Source organism: Cryptotermes secundus, unplaced genomic scaffold (genome assembly GCF_002891405.2).
Source record: "Cryptotermes secundus unplaced genomic scaffold, Csec_1.0 scaffold967, whole genome shotgun sequence".
Lineage (NCBI taxonomy): Eukaryota > Metazoa > Arthropoda > Insecta > Blattodea > Kalotermitidae > Cryptotermes > Cryptotermes secundus.
The window spans coordinates 355553-369853 of record NW_019731236.1 but is presented as its reverse complement, the minus strand read 5'-3'; the positions used below and the strand labels follow the sequence as shown (position 1 = coordinate 369853).

Sequence of the window (14301 nt, the reverse complement as noted above, 5' to 3'; positions counted from 1 at the left end):
AAATTAAAATATACAAAACTACAATTTTATTTTGTTTTGTATGAAGGAGCTTGAGTATGGGGTGCTGAGGAGAATAGTTACACCTAAGAGTGAAAATGTAACTGGATGCAAAGCACTAAAATGCATAATGACAAGTTTTGTACCAAATCAAAGAAGATCAAATGGATTGAGCATGTCAAGTGAACAGGATATGAGAAATGAACACAACATTCTGATCAGGAAAGCTAATGGGAGCACTTAACAGACATCTGTAGGTAGGTCAATAATATTCAGATGAATCTTAAATAGTGTGTAAAGTAAATTCAACTGATTCAGGAGAGGTTCCAGTACATACAGTAATTAAAATTTGGGTATCATAAAAGGTACAGGATACCTTGGCTAGGTTAACTATTAGCTCTTAAAGTACTCTTCACCATACAGTTAATATTTTTCTGCAAAGTTCATGTTGCATGCCTACAGAACAGATGCATCATTCTTGAGATATAATAGAAACCATAAATAATATGTTTCCACCTTATATAACGGAAATATAAGTTCATAAAAACACAAAATACATACTAAACTCCAAAATTAATTTCAGTAAGAGTTTGCAAGACGAATGTTATCTACACAATGATGGCAATCTGTTAAAGAATTGTGGGGTCTTCTTTACAAATGCATTTACTTCCAAAACAGCCCTGGCATTCCTAGCAGGTAGTTTTACAGTGGGGCTTGGCACTCAGAGGGTTAAACCACATGTTAAGAAACTCAGAAATTAAATTCCAATACACTCCCAATGAAGGGTATGGATCGATTTGTGCGTCACATATTTCCTCAAGCATTAGCAAAACTGTAAATCAGTTGTCATTATAAACTGCATAATTTATATTTCCATTTATTTTCATGTTAATAAAATTAACTTAATTAAAAAACTTGTAAAACCAGGTCTCTCTGTAGTTGGTGGCAAATATCTCTGTGCAATACTATCTTGCAATAAGAAACCTGTACATATATACACCTTCTAAAGATGCAAATTCCTTGTTTGGTTTCCCCAAATACCTGACAAATAATATGGCAAAAGGCTATACAGACAAACTTACAGGCACTGAATTCACTTTGATGTGAAGTTTGCCTCTTGACAACTACGTAAGAGAATGGTCAGCAGCATCATCACAATAATATAAACAAAGTTGGCTGCTGTAATACACTTATAAAACTATAACAGCAGAATGTAACAGCCACATCACTGCAGAGAAATTGTGCAGTACTGAAGAGGTAGAAAAAGACAAAGATACCTAATAATGACATAATGGGAATGTGGAATTCACTCTCTGCTAGAACACACAAACTCATATCCAACACTATCAGCAATACATAGTCAAAGAGTCTATATAAATACCTTTTAATTTAAAATTCAGTTGGACCAACATCTTAAGTCTTCCATCCACAATTTATAACTGCAACATATGCAGTGGAACCATATGGGCATGTGGATCTCTCTGCCATAGTATTGGATGATGATTTTACAATATTCAAAAAAACACGTAGATTGAAATTGTAATTGTAGATTAGGCCCTCAAAGGAGTCTACTGCCCTGTTTACCATGTCTGCTGGCATGGGACAAGGTTAAACAGCCATCTGCTAGCGCATTGCATCTTTGTCCTAATCATAGCCCAGGCTTTGTGTTCCACTGTCCATGTTGCAGAATGCCACCTGATATAACATGGCCAGAATTCCATTATTTCATGTCCCTCTTTATATTCAACTTGTGAAGGTAACAAAATATTTTGATGTCCTATATGACTACATATAATTTGAACTATTTATTTGTAAATTGGTATTGATGTGGGGGGGCAGCTATTTCCAGTTGCCCCAAGCACTAAGACAACTACCAGGTCAACTGTCCATCCCCTTTTAAACCTGACTCTTAAGATATCAACAGATCTTATTCTAGACACAAAATTTATTCATACCTTCAGTTAGCCCATTCTTGGAAATGCTAACATGTTAACCATCCATATGTACAGGCAGCATATGCTGGTTTTAATTTTAGAAATTTGTCACATAATAAAACATAGGCCTAGTTGAAAAATAGGTTTCTATAATTAGATATGTCACTTAGAGCCGTTCAATGGATTCCACATGTATAGACAGGACTGACTTCAGTGTAGATACAGTGTTCCAGGTTATCTTACAGAGAACAGATTATGCCTTTTATTTGTTAATAATGTATGTTATGTACAAAAATGTGCATTTCCTTTGGCACAGTTGGGTAAATTGAAGCCTTAGGGTAACTTGTTATACTTTAAAAAATATCATGTTATGTGATTCAAGTTATAAACATCACCGTCTCTCATCTCCATACTAACAATGTTCATCTGACCTTGTCAGCATAAAAAATGACATCTTGCATAACCAAAGCATACATTTCATGTATGCAAATTCTACATGCTGCTTCAGAGAGGCTGAAGGTCCAACTGAATTGAGTGCCGTAAAATTCAACAATATTCTAAATGTAAAGAAATAACATTAACTTGGTTTTAAAACCAGCTATTGTATACAACATATTCTGCAAGCACAGCCTTGTCCACAAACTCACAGGAACATCATCATCAACACTGACTGATGAATATAAATATATCACAATATTAAAAATACTGCATCACACAAAAGGAATTTAATTAATTAAGTTAAATGGGAGGACAAAGAAAAACACGAAGATAATGTGCAAATGATACAGAATTCATAAAACAAAAAGCAGAAACATAAGAAGTTTTTCATCTCCAACCTGTTTAAATTAAGGATATAAAAAGACCTATGATCTTATATTTGATACAAAATATGGGTACTCCTGGCAATGGCAATAAAGGTTGATCCAGAATGTTTCTGAATCTAACAATTACTGTAACTCAAAGATTATTTTTACTGTTCAGTCAATGGAAGTTTCTGTTGTTTGAAGCTCTTACATTTCCTCAATCCAATACAAAGTACATTTGCAAATATCACGCATCTTAATCTCAATGCAATGAATGAGAACACAATCTGGTGTCTCCACCCACAGGCCATCCAGTCTAACATCAGAACCACTATCACTATGAGTCATATTTAGGACAAAGTCAAATATGAAGTTTCTAATATTTATCCACTAATTTTAGCTCCTCTGACAAGAATATGCATTCCTTCCTAAATTTATCCATGTAGTAAAATGCTAATTTTGCTGTAGTTTTACTGTATCCATGGTGCAACAGAATTCCTAACACTTTGAAATTAAGCATTGAATTGGTACATGGAATAGTGAAGGACAATGCAAGCAACTGTACTGGTATCATTCTATATACTTGTAAGATACAAATGAAAGTCTTTTAGAAGAGTTTATTTTTTGGGGGGTTAAACTTCATTTACCTGTAAGACAAAATTTCCAAGCAATAAAATTTAGGCAATAATAAAAGTTCTATTTACAAAGTACCATACCACAGAGTACAAAAGCTGTTACTAAAAGGTCCAAATCATCAATTATTATATAAAAAAAGTACTGGTAAGGTAATATTACGTGTTAAGAAAAAGAACACCTATGAGATAAAGTTGTCCCTGTAACTCCATGCCTGGCACTAGATAGAATTGCGTATTCAACTTCACACTCTGCCTATTTTACCACCAGTACTATTCTGTTGGTTGAGGGGCTATGCTACAAGCTGGAAGGTCGCAGGTTCAAGTCCCGATGAGGTCATTGGATTTTTTTCAATTGACCTAATCCTTCCAGCTGCACTAGGCCCTGGGGTTTACTCAGCCTCTAACAGAAATAGGTACCAGGAATTAATTAAATAATTTTCCTGGGGAGTAAAGCGCGGCCGGCACGTAAGGCTAACAACCTTACTGCCATCTTTGAGCCGATTGTCTACATAGTGTGGGATCCTCAACGTCTCACAACCCTATGGGCCTTCATGGCCTGGTACAGGGTTAGCTTTACTTTTTACTTACTTTTACTATTCTGTACGTGGTTGAATGGGTTGCATTGCCAGTTCAGACATGGTGATGGAAGAGCAAATCCTGCTCCTGCTAATACTCGAACAGTATTCATCGAGCCCATAGCCAGTCATGACGAGTACTAGCATGGGTATAATGCTGTATAAACAGTGATGATGGCACATGTTATATATAAATGACTAAGTTTACTTTAGCATTTCTCTGAGTTGTCTTATGAGATCTTGCTCCTGTAAGTTTCCTACCCTCTGTTAATGTTTTCATATTCTGACATTTATTTTATGATGAATTTTATGCTTCAAACCACACTGCAAACTGGAGCTCAAGAACTGGTGCTATAAAGAAGTATGGAACTGAAGGTGGAAAGAAGGGAAGCTCATGAAAGCAAGTTCCCACAGTGATAAGCCCTGGCTAGCCCCACCAACACAGTAATTTCAGGTTTATCATTATTGAGGTTTTTGCACATTATCCATCATCCTGACTTTTATTTAAAATAATGTTTTAAAGACTGAATTCTGTCTCCGACCTCAGGTAAAAGTCTACTCAGTTGGGCTCAATGACAAAGCTCGTCCCTATTTATGGACCCAAGCACCAACACAAGACAAGATATATAGTGTTCCAGGAGGAAGGGTCAATATTCTGGAAGGTTATAATATAAGTCATTCTAAGCAAAAAAATTTATCATGTACGTGTCCTATTCAAAACGGTTTCTGAGCTAGAGCTATTACATTGCACAGTTCCAAAATTGTTGACAAGAAAGAGATATTACATACTGTTTCTAATAGTGTATTTATTGTTCAGGCAACAAAGTTGGTACATTTTTGTAAATTCCACCATCAATATCAATGCACTTTGCAACCTGTGTGAGGACATGGTGTGTTGCTTGTCTGTACGGTGTACAGGGTACCGCACAGTGGAACAGCTATCTCAGAAATCGTCTGGAATAGGACACATGCATATATGCACTTTTTTGCTTAGAAGAAGTAATACCACGACTTCCCAGAATATTAACCTTTCCTCCTGGGACAACCTGTATAAACCAAAAACAACATAAACCATCAATGGGAGTGGACCTGTAAGATTGCAGCAATTTCTTCAGCACCTCAACAGCCTTAGACATACCATCAAATTCACAATGGAAGTGGAAGTTTATGATACTCTTCCTTTCTTGGACGCCTTGGTCATTAAGAGGGGTTCTAAATTAGCTATAAAAGTATACAGAAAACCTACTCATACAGGCCATTGTCTACATTTCAAGTCCAACACCCATACCACATAAAAGAGGAGTCATTCATAGCTTGATCAGTACAGCCAAGGTCATATGTCAGGATCAGAAGGCTGTAATACAACAATTCATTGACTCCTTAAGAAGGCAGCGAGAAGCAACCGTCCTTTTTCAGACATAATATATCATGGCACAGTCATTATTCCTTATGTTAGGAGTATTTAAGAGAAATTCAGATATACTGGGAATCATTTCAATGTCAGGACCATTTTAAAAATGAAACACACACTCCTTTGGACACTGATGAAAACTGGACCAGTGATAGATGCCCAGAAGACGAAGCAGTGTGTGTATGGTATCCCATGTTGATTGTGGTAGATGTTACATCAGCAAAACAAGCAGATCTTCAGACATACACATTAAGGAACAAAATATAATCTGACCCAAGGTCTCCTTAAAAAATCAACATTACCCCAACATCTACATGAAGAAGGCCATAAAATATGTTGGAAAAAAGTGAAGGTCCTGCAGACTAACCTGAACACCACCTACAGGAAACACAAGGAATCCGCCCACGTCTCTCTGGCAGATCATGTGATCAATCAACCCGGCTTGGACATCTCTATCATATGGACTACAATTACTGCAGAAGAAGTTAGAAAATTACAACCCTGTCCAGTGTATATTATGTGGAAAAGTTGTGCTTTTATGTTGGCACTACACAGAATTTGTCTCTTTAAGTGCTGGCTTCTATTTTGATAGTACTCTGATGTTACAGACAATGGTCATTAAATTATGCATGGCCATAGCTGCAAGGCTGGTGGTTTATGTTGTGTTTGGTTTGCACATCCTGTCTTGTATTGGTGCTGGTGATCAGAGATAGGGATCAGCTTTATCGACTGGGCCAAACCGAGTAGGCTTTTTCCTGAGGATGGAGACAGAATCCAATCTCCAAAAACGTTGTTTTTAAATAAAACGCATGACAATGGATAATGTACAAAAACTCAGTAACTGTATTAATACACCATCATCACAAATTTCAGCTTTGTTAGCCGCTTAATGCTATAAACGATCTGAAGTGAAGTTCTGAGAAAGGCAGGCACAGAAAACACTATACAACATGCTAATGCTTTATGGACATTTTGGTTAATAAATTCTACCCTTATGGAAATTTGGGACAAATACTGAATTTTTTAACACAAAATGTAAAACAACAATAAATTCGGCCCAAATTATTTTTTGAAACATGATTATTTGTTACAAAATTCAGATTGCCTATGTGCATGCATTAGTGACATAGCAGGATATGAAGCTGGCAACTGTCATAAGCACACATGTCAGTGCTGCAATGAACAAAATGAATGTAGCCTGAAAATTGCAAAAGCACTACATGGTGCCATGAACTGCTACAAATGGCCATATAAGGAGAAGTCTTTTCGTTTTTTATTGTTTGTTTGTTTGTTTGTTATTAGAACTGAGGTAGAAGGAGATGCTGATTATCATGATGAGGCAGATGTGAGTACAAGTAACAGTCCTAAGCCTCCAACTCCCTCAATATAACCTATCAAAACCTTTGGTAAATAAAGCTCAAATGTTTATATTTATTTTGTGTACCTATTATTATTTCTGATGGGTAAAAATGCATGTTTTTATTATAGCTATGGACTGAAAAAATCTCCAAAGGAACACATCTCCACTCACCACATGTGAGTCAATTGAGAAACAGGTTTGACATTACAGAATTTGGTGATATACATCTTCAAGAGCCCATCCCTTCCATAACACAGGGACTTGTGATAATATCAATGTAAGTTTTATGTAACTTCAAAATAAACTGGCGTGAAGAGTGTGTAATAATATCACTGATGTCAGCAAGCACTGATGATGTTGGTAACAATGAGATAATGGTGGACTAAATGGAATAAATGAAAATAAGCCTATCTCTACAATACCTAAAGACCCACTCTAACAGTGTCTGAATATTATGAATTAGATACATTTACTTTTCATTATTTTACATGAACCGTTTCAAACTCTTGAACTCCATGGTTTTCTAAGAACAATATATACCAACTACATTCACTGAGTCATTCACATTCCTACTAAGAAGCAGTGCTCAATTTAGTGCATAATTTAAAATCACTGAAGAAGAAAATACATATTAAACTCAAGACTTCTAAAAAGAAGTTGTGGAACATGATACAAGTCTAACACTGTCATACATTAAGAGTCATACAGAATCATAACATTTTCATAAACTGTGCATTTATTAGGATGTTCCAATATCTAAATACTTTTAAATGCAAGAAGTTCCTGAGCAAATCCCTGTGACAAGATGAATACTCCAAAAAATTTACTTTTTTAATGTAAAAACGTCAGTAAGACTTCATCCAAAATTGGTAAAAGCAACACCTTCCACACCTGCAGTTTGAACACTTTAAAAGTTAAAAAGCCACTATACACAAATGCAAAACTTATGCCATGTTATAGTATACTGACACTTTGATGAACATTTACAAATACATTTGCTTGCTTTATCCTCCAGTGTCCTATGTCTGCCTCCATTCCAGCTTCAAACCTTCCTCACATCCTATTCATTTGGAGTAACTTAAGAAAACTGCAGCAAAAATGTAATCTATATAAATAGGCTTTGAATGTAGGAGCTTTAGGACAACACACGCACAAATGTACACACATTAAGTTATTCATGGGAACTTCAGCTAAATGAACACTGATGAAATAGGAAGACACATAATAATTACAAACAGCAAAATTCTCTGAATGTTTAACAATATGAGAGAGATGGTGTTGACTGCTTTGCTCTTCAATTGCTTAAATACATATCCACACATTCTTACTGCAAAGAATGTATTTTGTGCAAAATTGTGTACATTAGATTTTGGATACACGAATTATTATAATATTATCAAAGTCATGTGGCTTCATTAATATGAGAAAATTTTGATAAAATATGCACAAAACCATGATTAAATCCATTACCAGGGGGAGAGATTATAGTCACATCACAAGACAGGAAGAATAATTCTGATCAACAAGAAGACCCAAAATATAAATGAACAAGTGTACAAAATACCACTAAGCACCACCAAGTACATATATGAAGAGATAAAAGGTAAAAATACACTTGTAGAATCAAAGTAGAATAACAGTGATTTTCATACATATACGTATTAAGTTCTGGAAATGGAAGTATGGAAATGAACAAAGTCATCCAGCAAAATAATAGTAAGCATGGGGCTCCTGTTTACTGTACAACAGACTTCATTCTTTGTAATATAGAGATCATGTAGTCATATATTTACACATTACTGCAGTTTTAAAAGAATATGCTTTTCTCCATTCTCATCTAAAAAAGACAACATGTGTAACAGGGCTTTGGTGTACTTTTACTTAAATGTATACCATATAAAATGAAGAACTCAACTACTCCATTGCTCCAACGTGTTTACGTCAGGAACCACAATCATTACTCACTTGATGACTAGAAGGAAGTATGTATTGTCCTTAACTGACTGCTGCATCAATGTCATGAGCCACAAAGTACTGAACCACTGTGCTTCTTGCAGACAGCTTTTAGCATCTCAACTGTTCATCAACTATCTGGGAACAACTCTGGTAAATTATGTCCACCTTCACTAGGACATTTTGTGCTTTTTCTTCTGATCCCGTTTCCGATCAACATCTGTTGTTGGGTGAGGCTTCAGTTCTCTGAAGGCTAACTGAAAAATAAATACAATCTATTAGCAATGATTCACAAAAGTAACATAATGGGCAGAATGGTATAGCAGTAGCTTGTATCTGGGAGGCACCCAGTGTTGACCAGGTTACTGATAATTTTTGCTAAGGTGTTCTCTTCGAGTACACCATGACCACCTCCTCCAAATCTTTATCTACTTACCATTCGTGATTGGTTATCTTATATCATTCAGTACTACATACTTCCTGAAACAGCATTGTTAAATAGCATATGAATCAATTAGTCACACACAGCATTATCAGCCTGAGAGAACCACAAGGTCTTTCATGAACAGGTCAGTCAAAAAATTGTTCAGCTATTCATGGAGTTCTCAATAATGAAGTAACTGTCAATAGGATCTTGGGATGTAGACATGGTTGGAGACAAATATGAATTCTTCCACATTTCTGGGGAAGTTATGGACCTGCTCTGAGTTCAGTCTACCACGCATGATGGCCTCCTTTGTCAGCAGCTGAAAATTCTTTTTGACAGTCTCACCTGACATTCTGCCCAAATGTTCCTCCTCCTCTTAGAAAATTAACAGTTGCATGAGGATGGCCAAGTAAGGTTGATACATGTAGCACTTAATTGCAATGTTAATGTTATTTTAAATTAAGAGGAGATTGTGAACAAAGTTGCATTGAAGATGAACGTGAATATGTAGAGTGATATATCAATGCAACAGGATGCTCAAATACAATATTCTCTTAGAACATTGTTTCAAAATTTCTCACCGCTGCTCAATCCTGAAAGTTTCCTTTCAGAATTCTTCAGTCAAAGGTGATTCTATCTACATAATAGAGAGAGCCAAAGCAGGATATTAACACAGTAACATGGAAGGCCTGTCAAGGAAACAAAAATACAGGCCTAAGGGGTCCCCTGTAAAGGTGTGACAGCACAAGAAGCCAACAATGAATATCAAATCGCTTCTATGAACAGATAAACCCTGACAGTGAATGTCTTAATAAAATTAGATTTCAGGTTGTCAACAGTGGTGAGGATTTAAAGCGTAGTCTTCTGGGTTATGGCATCATACAGTTTGGTAGGGGGTCACCAACAGTATTCTATTATTGTAAAGGTACATATTGGTAACTACCTATAAGGCTGCAGAGTGATATAACCCAGAAGACAACAATCTGTGGGGCACTCTTGTCAAATATGTGTGTAGTCTTGTCATTACTCCTATGACAACCCACTTCTTCGGAACAATTTGTTGGCCCTGAAAAGGACCGTGGTTGCTGAGATGATTTGACGGTGAGGTAGCGCGGCGCGCGCCGGTAAGGAGAAAGGCTAGTTGCGGTGAGTGGCCTGGCCGCATGCGGCCGTGGCTGGAGGTTGCTTGGTTGCCGTGCGGCAGCGTGAGTTGGAGGTTGCTTGATCGCTGCGCGGCAAATGGCGAAGGTTGCTGCTGGTGGTGAAAGGCTAGTCGAGCGCGGTCGTAAGAGCCATGAGGCAGTGGCTACGCCAGATGGCCAGTGAGTCGAACCGTAACACGACCACCGGCGAGTCCAGGCGCTGTGCCCCAGTGAGTCGGGTGTGAGAGCGCTGGCGAGCCGAGGCAGTCGTGCCTGGCGAAGCCTGCCGATGTCTCCGAAGACCGAGCGCTGGCGACGAAGCCTGCTGGCTTATGTTGCTTGATGTGAGTAGCTTGTAGACGGAAGCTGAACTGAATAGAACTGAATAACTCTGCTCTTTTATACGCTGGTCGGTGGGGCGGAGCCAATCTCGAAAGTGAGGAGCAAGAATTGATTGGCTAGCGCGCGTAATGGTGTAGACGCGGACTATCGCCGAGCGTAGTATAAATGCGATCGTTTGAAGCAATCTGATTGGTTAGCGCGCGTGATGGTGAAAAGTGATGTGAAGAGCGAGCGTTGCAGAAATGCGTGATAATGTGGGATGTTCCCACAAATCTATGTGTTAATGAAATTATTAAAGATACTGGAATAAGTAAACAGTACTAGTCTAAATGTACACTGGAAAAGTGATGAATTGGGGAAAAGTATCATGCAGTTCTGCCGTAACAAAGCTCTCATAATTTTGCTGCCAGTGAAAGGGATTAGTCACTACCTGCTGTTGTATACACATGTAAAACTTCTATCACTCAAAGGATAAAAAACAGACTTGGGGTGTTTAAGAACAGAGTGCTGAAGAGATTATTTGGAACTAAGAGAAGGGAAGTAATAGGAGGGCAAAGAAAATTACATAAAGAGGAACTTCATAATCTATACCCTTCACCAAATATTATTAAGGTGGCCTCTTACCATTCAGCATCACTTTTGAAATGCTGTGTGTATGTTTTATTTCCTCATACATACTATGTATAAAACCTATTTCAACCCAGCTTATTTTATTAACTGAACAATCATATGACACTCACTATTATATAATTTTATCCAATCCCCAGTTCAACTTCTCCTAGATGCAAATTTATTCTTTGCACTTTGTTATCAAACACCTGCAGTATTTCTTCCTCTCTGAGAGAAAAAAATTAAGTCCCACATAAATAAAAAGTATTCTGATAGTTTTTATATTGTTTTGGGAGAAAAACAGTATTCAATTAAAATAAACATGATAAAATAACCATTTATAAGTGATAAATGGTGCAAACAACATCGTTCTTGTGTCATGCAAGTTGAACAGTTAGAAACAATCTATATAGAAGTTGTACACACCAAATCTTCATCATCTGGTACCCTGGAGAGGAGATCCAGTACTTCATTATTGGGGACAGTGTGTGGACGAACAAGTTTGCGAGCAAACTTGTTCACTCCCCATGCCATAATGAGGTAACGGACAGACACGAGATAGAGAACTACAGCTCCAGCTAACAGCAAGAGAATTGCCAGAGCACTGAGGTACGGCACTGTAAAGTTGAATGTGCTGTGAACAAGAGCAGATTTTTCAGTTATGAGGGATGTTTCATGTTGAAAGCAGCTCCAACACTAGATGACAAACGATTTAACTAAAATAACAATACCCAAGCTGCCGAAATCAACAAGTTAATATCGACAAAGACTGAGTAGAAATGATACACATTCATCACATAGCATTCAAGATAAAATAACTATCAATGAAGCCAAACATTCTGCAAGAAAATATGGCATATACTTACTTTTTAATACTTTCTCCAAGAGAGGCAATATAACCAATTGAATTTTGAACACTTTGTGTCACTTCCTGTATGGCTTGAAGGCGTTCCTTTAAACTCTTTTTTTCTTCCTGAAATTACAGCATGTACAAGTTACAATAAATGTAGTTAACATGGCAGCAATTCTTATACCCTCTGACAGACGGCCAACAGTGACTATACAAGACCTGAGGTTCTCACAGCAGTGGCTTTGGGTCTGACATCATACGGTTTTGTTAAGTTTACCAGTGTTTAGAATAACATACTGCCACCATCTTCATTGTCAAAGAATATTTACTTGGCTTACTTTTCAATCCTGAAAATGGAGGCAGTTCATTCCCCTGAGATGTCAATAAATTTCTACCAGATGGCATCACATTCCAGAAAACAGTTCTATTAATGGTGACCGTACTTCATTTATGATACCTACAGAGGCCAAGCAGATAACAGCAAAATGCTATTTCCTACAGACTGCTTACTTACTTACTTACTTACTCATGGAGCCGAGCCCTTCTTGAAGAGCCGCCAATTCTGCAGCTACTCAAGAATTTCGCAGCATTTTATGGAACTCAAAGGTTCATTACCGTGTTCACAAGAGCCCTCCACTGGTCCCTATCCTGAGTCAGATCAATCCAATCCATACCATCCTAGGCTACCTATCTAAATTCCATTTTAATATTGTCCACCCACCTACGCCTTGGTCTTCCCTGTGGTCTCTTTCCTTCCGGCTTCCCCACCAATATCCTATACGCATTCGTCTCCCCCATTCATGCTACATGACCTGCCCACCTCATCCTCCTTGACTTGATCATTCTAATTATACTTGGAGAAGAGTACAAGTTATGAAGCTCCTCATTATGCAGTTTTCTCCAACCTCCTGTCACTTCATCTCTCTTCGGTCCAAATATTCTCCTCAACACCCTGTTCTCAAACACCCTCAGTTTATTCATTCATTCATTCATTTATTTTTCGTTCCATGGATCCACAATACAAGTGAGATATAGGACATGTCCATACAGTGATTATTCTTAAAATTAATAGAGCAAGAACCAAATACATAAATAAAAAAGTATAAAATACAAAATTGAAACAAAACATGTAGAATTAAATAGATTCCAGTCATATAAGTTACTTTAATAAAACATGCAGTTTAAATTTAAACAATGTCAGTTTGAACATATCACAGAAATTGCTTAGGTGACTAGACTAGAATAGTAGAATCATGACTAGAATAATACTAATAAAAAACTGGATGATCAACAGGTGATTCTAGTGAATGCATAATCATTAACTTATAATGATTTATATTGGAAATATTCTTCCACAGAATAAAAATGATGAAGATAAAGAAAACGCTTTAAACAAATTTTGAACTTCTTAGGGTTGAGTGACTCTTCTTTTATATAAGAAGGAAGATTATTATAAATTTTTATGCCCATATAATACACTCCCTTTTGATATACCGTAAAATTTGCTATGGGTTGATAGAAATTTGTAATATGTCTTGTATTTATATTATGATTTAGTGAATTTGGAATAAAGAGACTTTTATTATTAACCACAAAGAGCATGAGTGAAAAAATATACTGTGAAGCCAAAGGCAAAATTTCCAATTTCCGAAAGAGATCTCTACATGAAACTCTACTATTACAGCCGATCATAATTCTAATTATCTTCTTCTGCATTCTAAATACTTTTATACTATGAGGCGAGACTCCCCAAAAGCAAAGACCATAGTTCATAACAGAGCCAAAATAAGAGTAGTAAATTGTTTTCAAAGTTTTTAGAGGCAAGTATGGTTTAATACTTCTCATCATATAACATGCTGAGGTAAGTTTTGGGATTATACATTCCACATGTGAACTCCAGTTGAGTGTATCCATTATGTTTATACCAAGAAACTTTATATTTGACACAGTGGTTACTGGACGATTGTTACAAACAATATCTACGTCGGTTGTGAGTTTATTTTTGGTTTTAAACTGCATACTATGAGTTTTATTAATATTTATTGAAAGCAAATTTGTCCTAAACCACTTATATAAATGATTAAAAACATTATTCATATTAATATGGAGATTTTCTGAATTTGAACCTTTAATTAATACGCTTGTATCGTCGGCAAACAAAATGGATATAGCATTGTTAATTACGATTTTGGGCAGATCGTTGATATAAATGAGAAACAGCAACGGGCCTAAAACCGAGCCTTGAGGAACACCATCAGTTATT

The 14301-nt window shown here is 36.7% G+C and overlaps 1 protein-coding gene across 3 annotated transcripts in view; it reads right to left on the bottom strand.

The window, feature by feature from the left end:
- Positions 1 to 5001: 5001 nt before the first annotated feature.
- Positions 5002 to 14301, bottom strand: part of LOC111866625 (multiple C2 and transmembrane domain-containing protein) — a 227876-nt gene continuing 218576 nt past the window's right edge. For all 3 annotated transcript variants that reach the window (XM_023855754.2, XM_033752355.1, XM_023855755.2), the window contains 3 exons: positions 12055 to 12161; positions 11615 to 11822; positions 5002 to 8925 (listed from right to left, as the gene is read on the bottom strand). In XM_023855754.2, the coding sequence (XP_023711522.2) occupies positions 8842 to 8925; positions 11615 to 11822; positions 12055 to 12161 (399 nt within the window). In that variant the 3' untranslated portion in view covers positions 5002 to 8841. The remainder of the gene's footprint in view (positions 8926 to 11614; positions 11823 to 12054; positions 12162 to 14301) is intronic.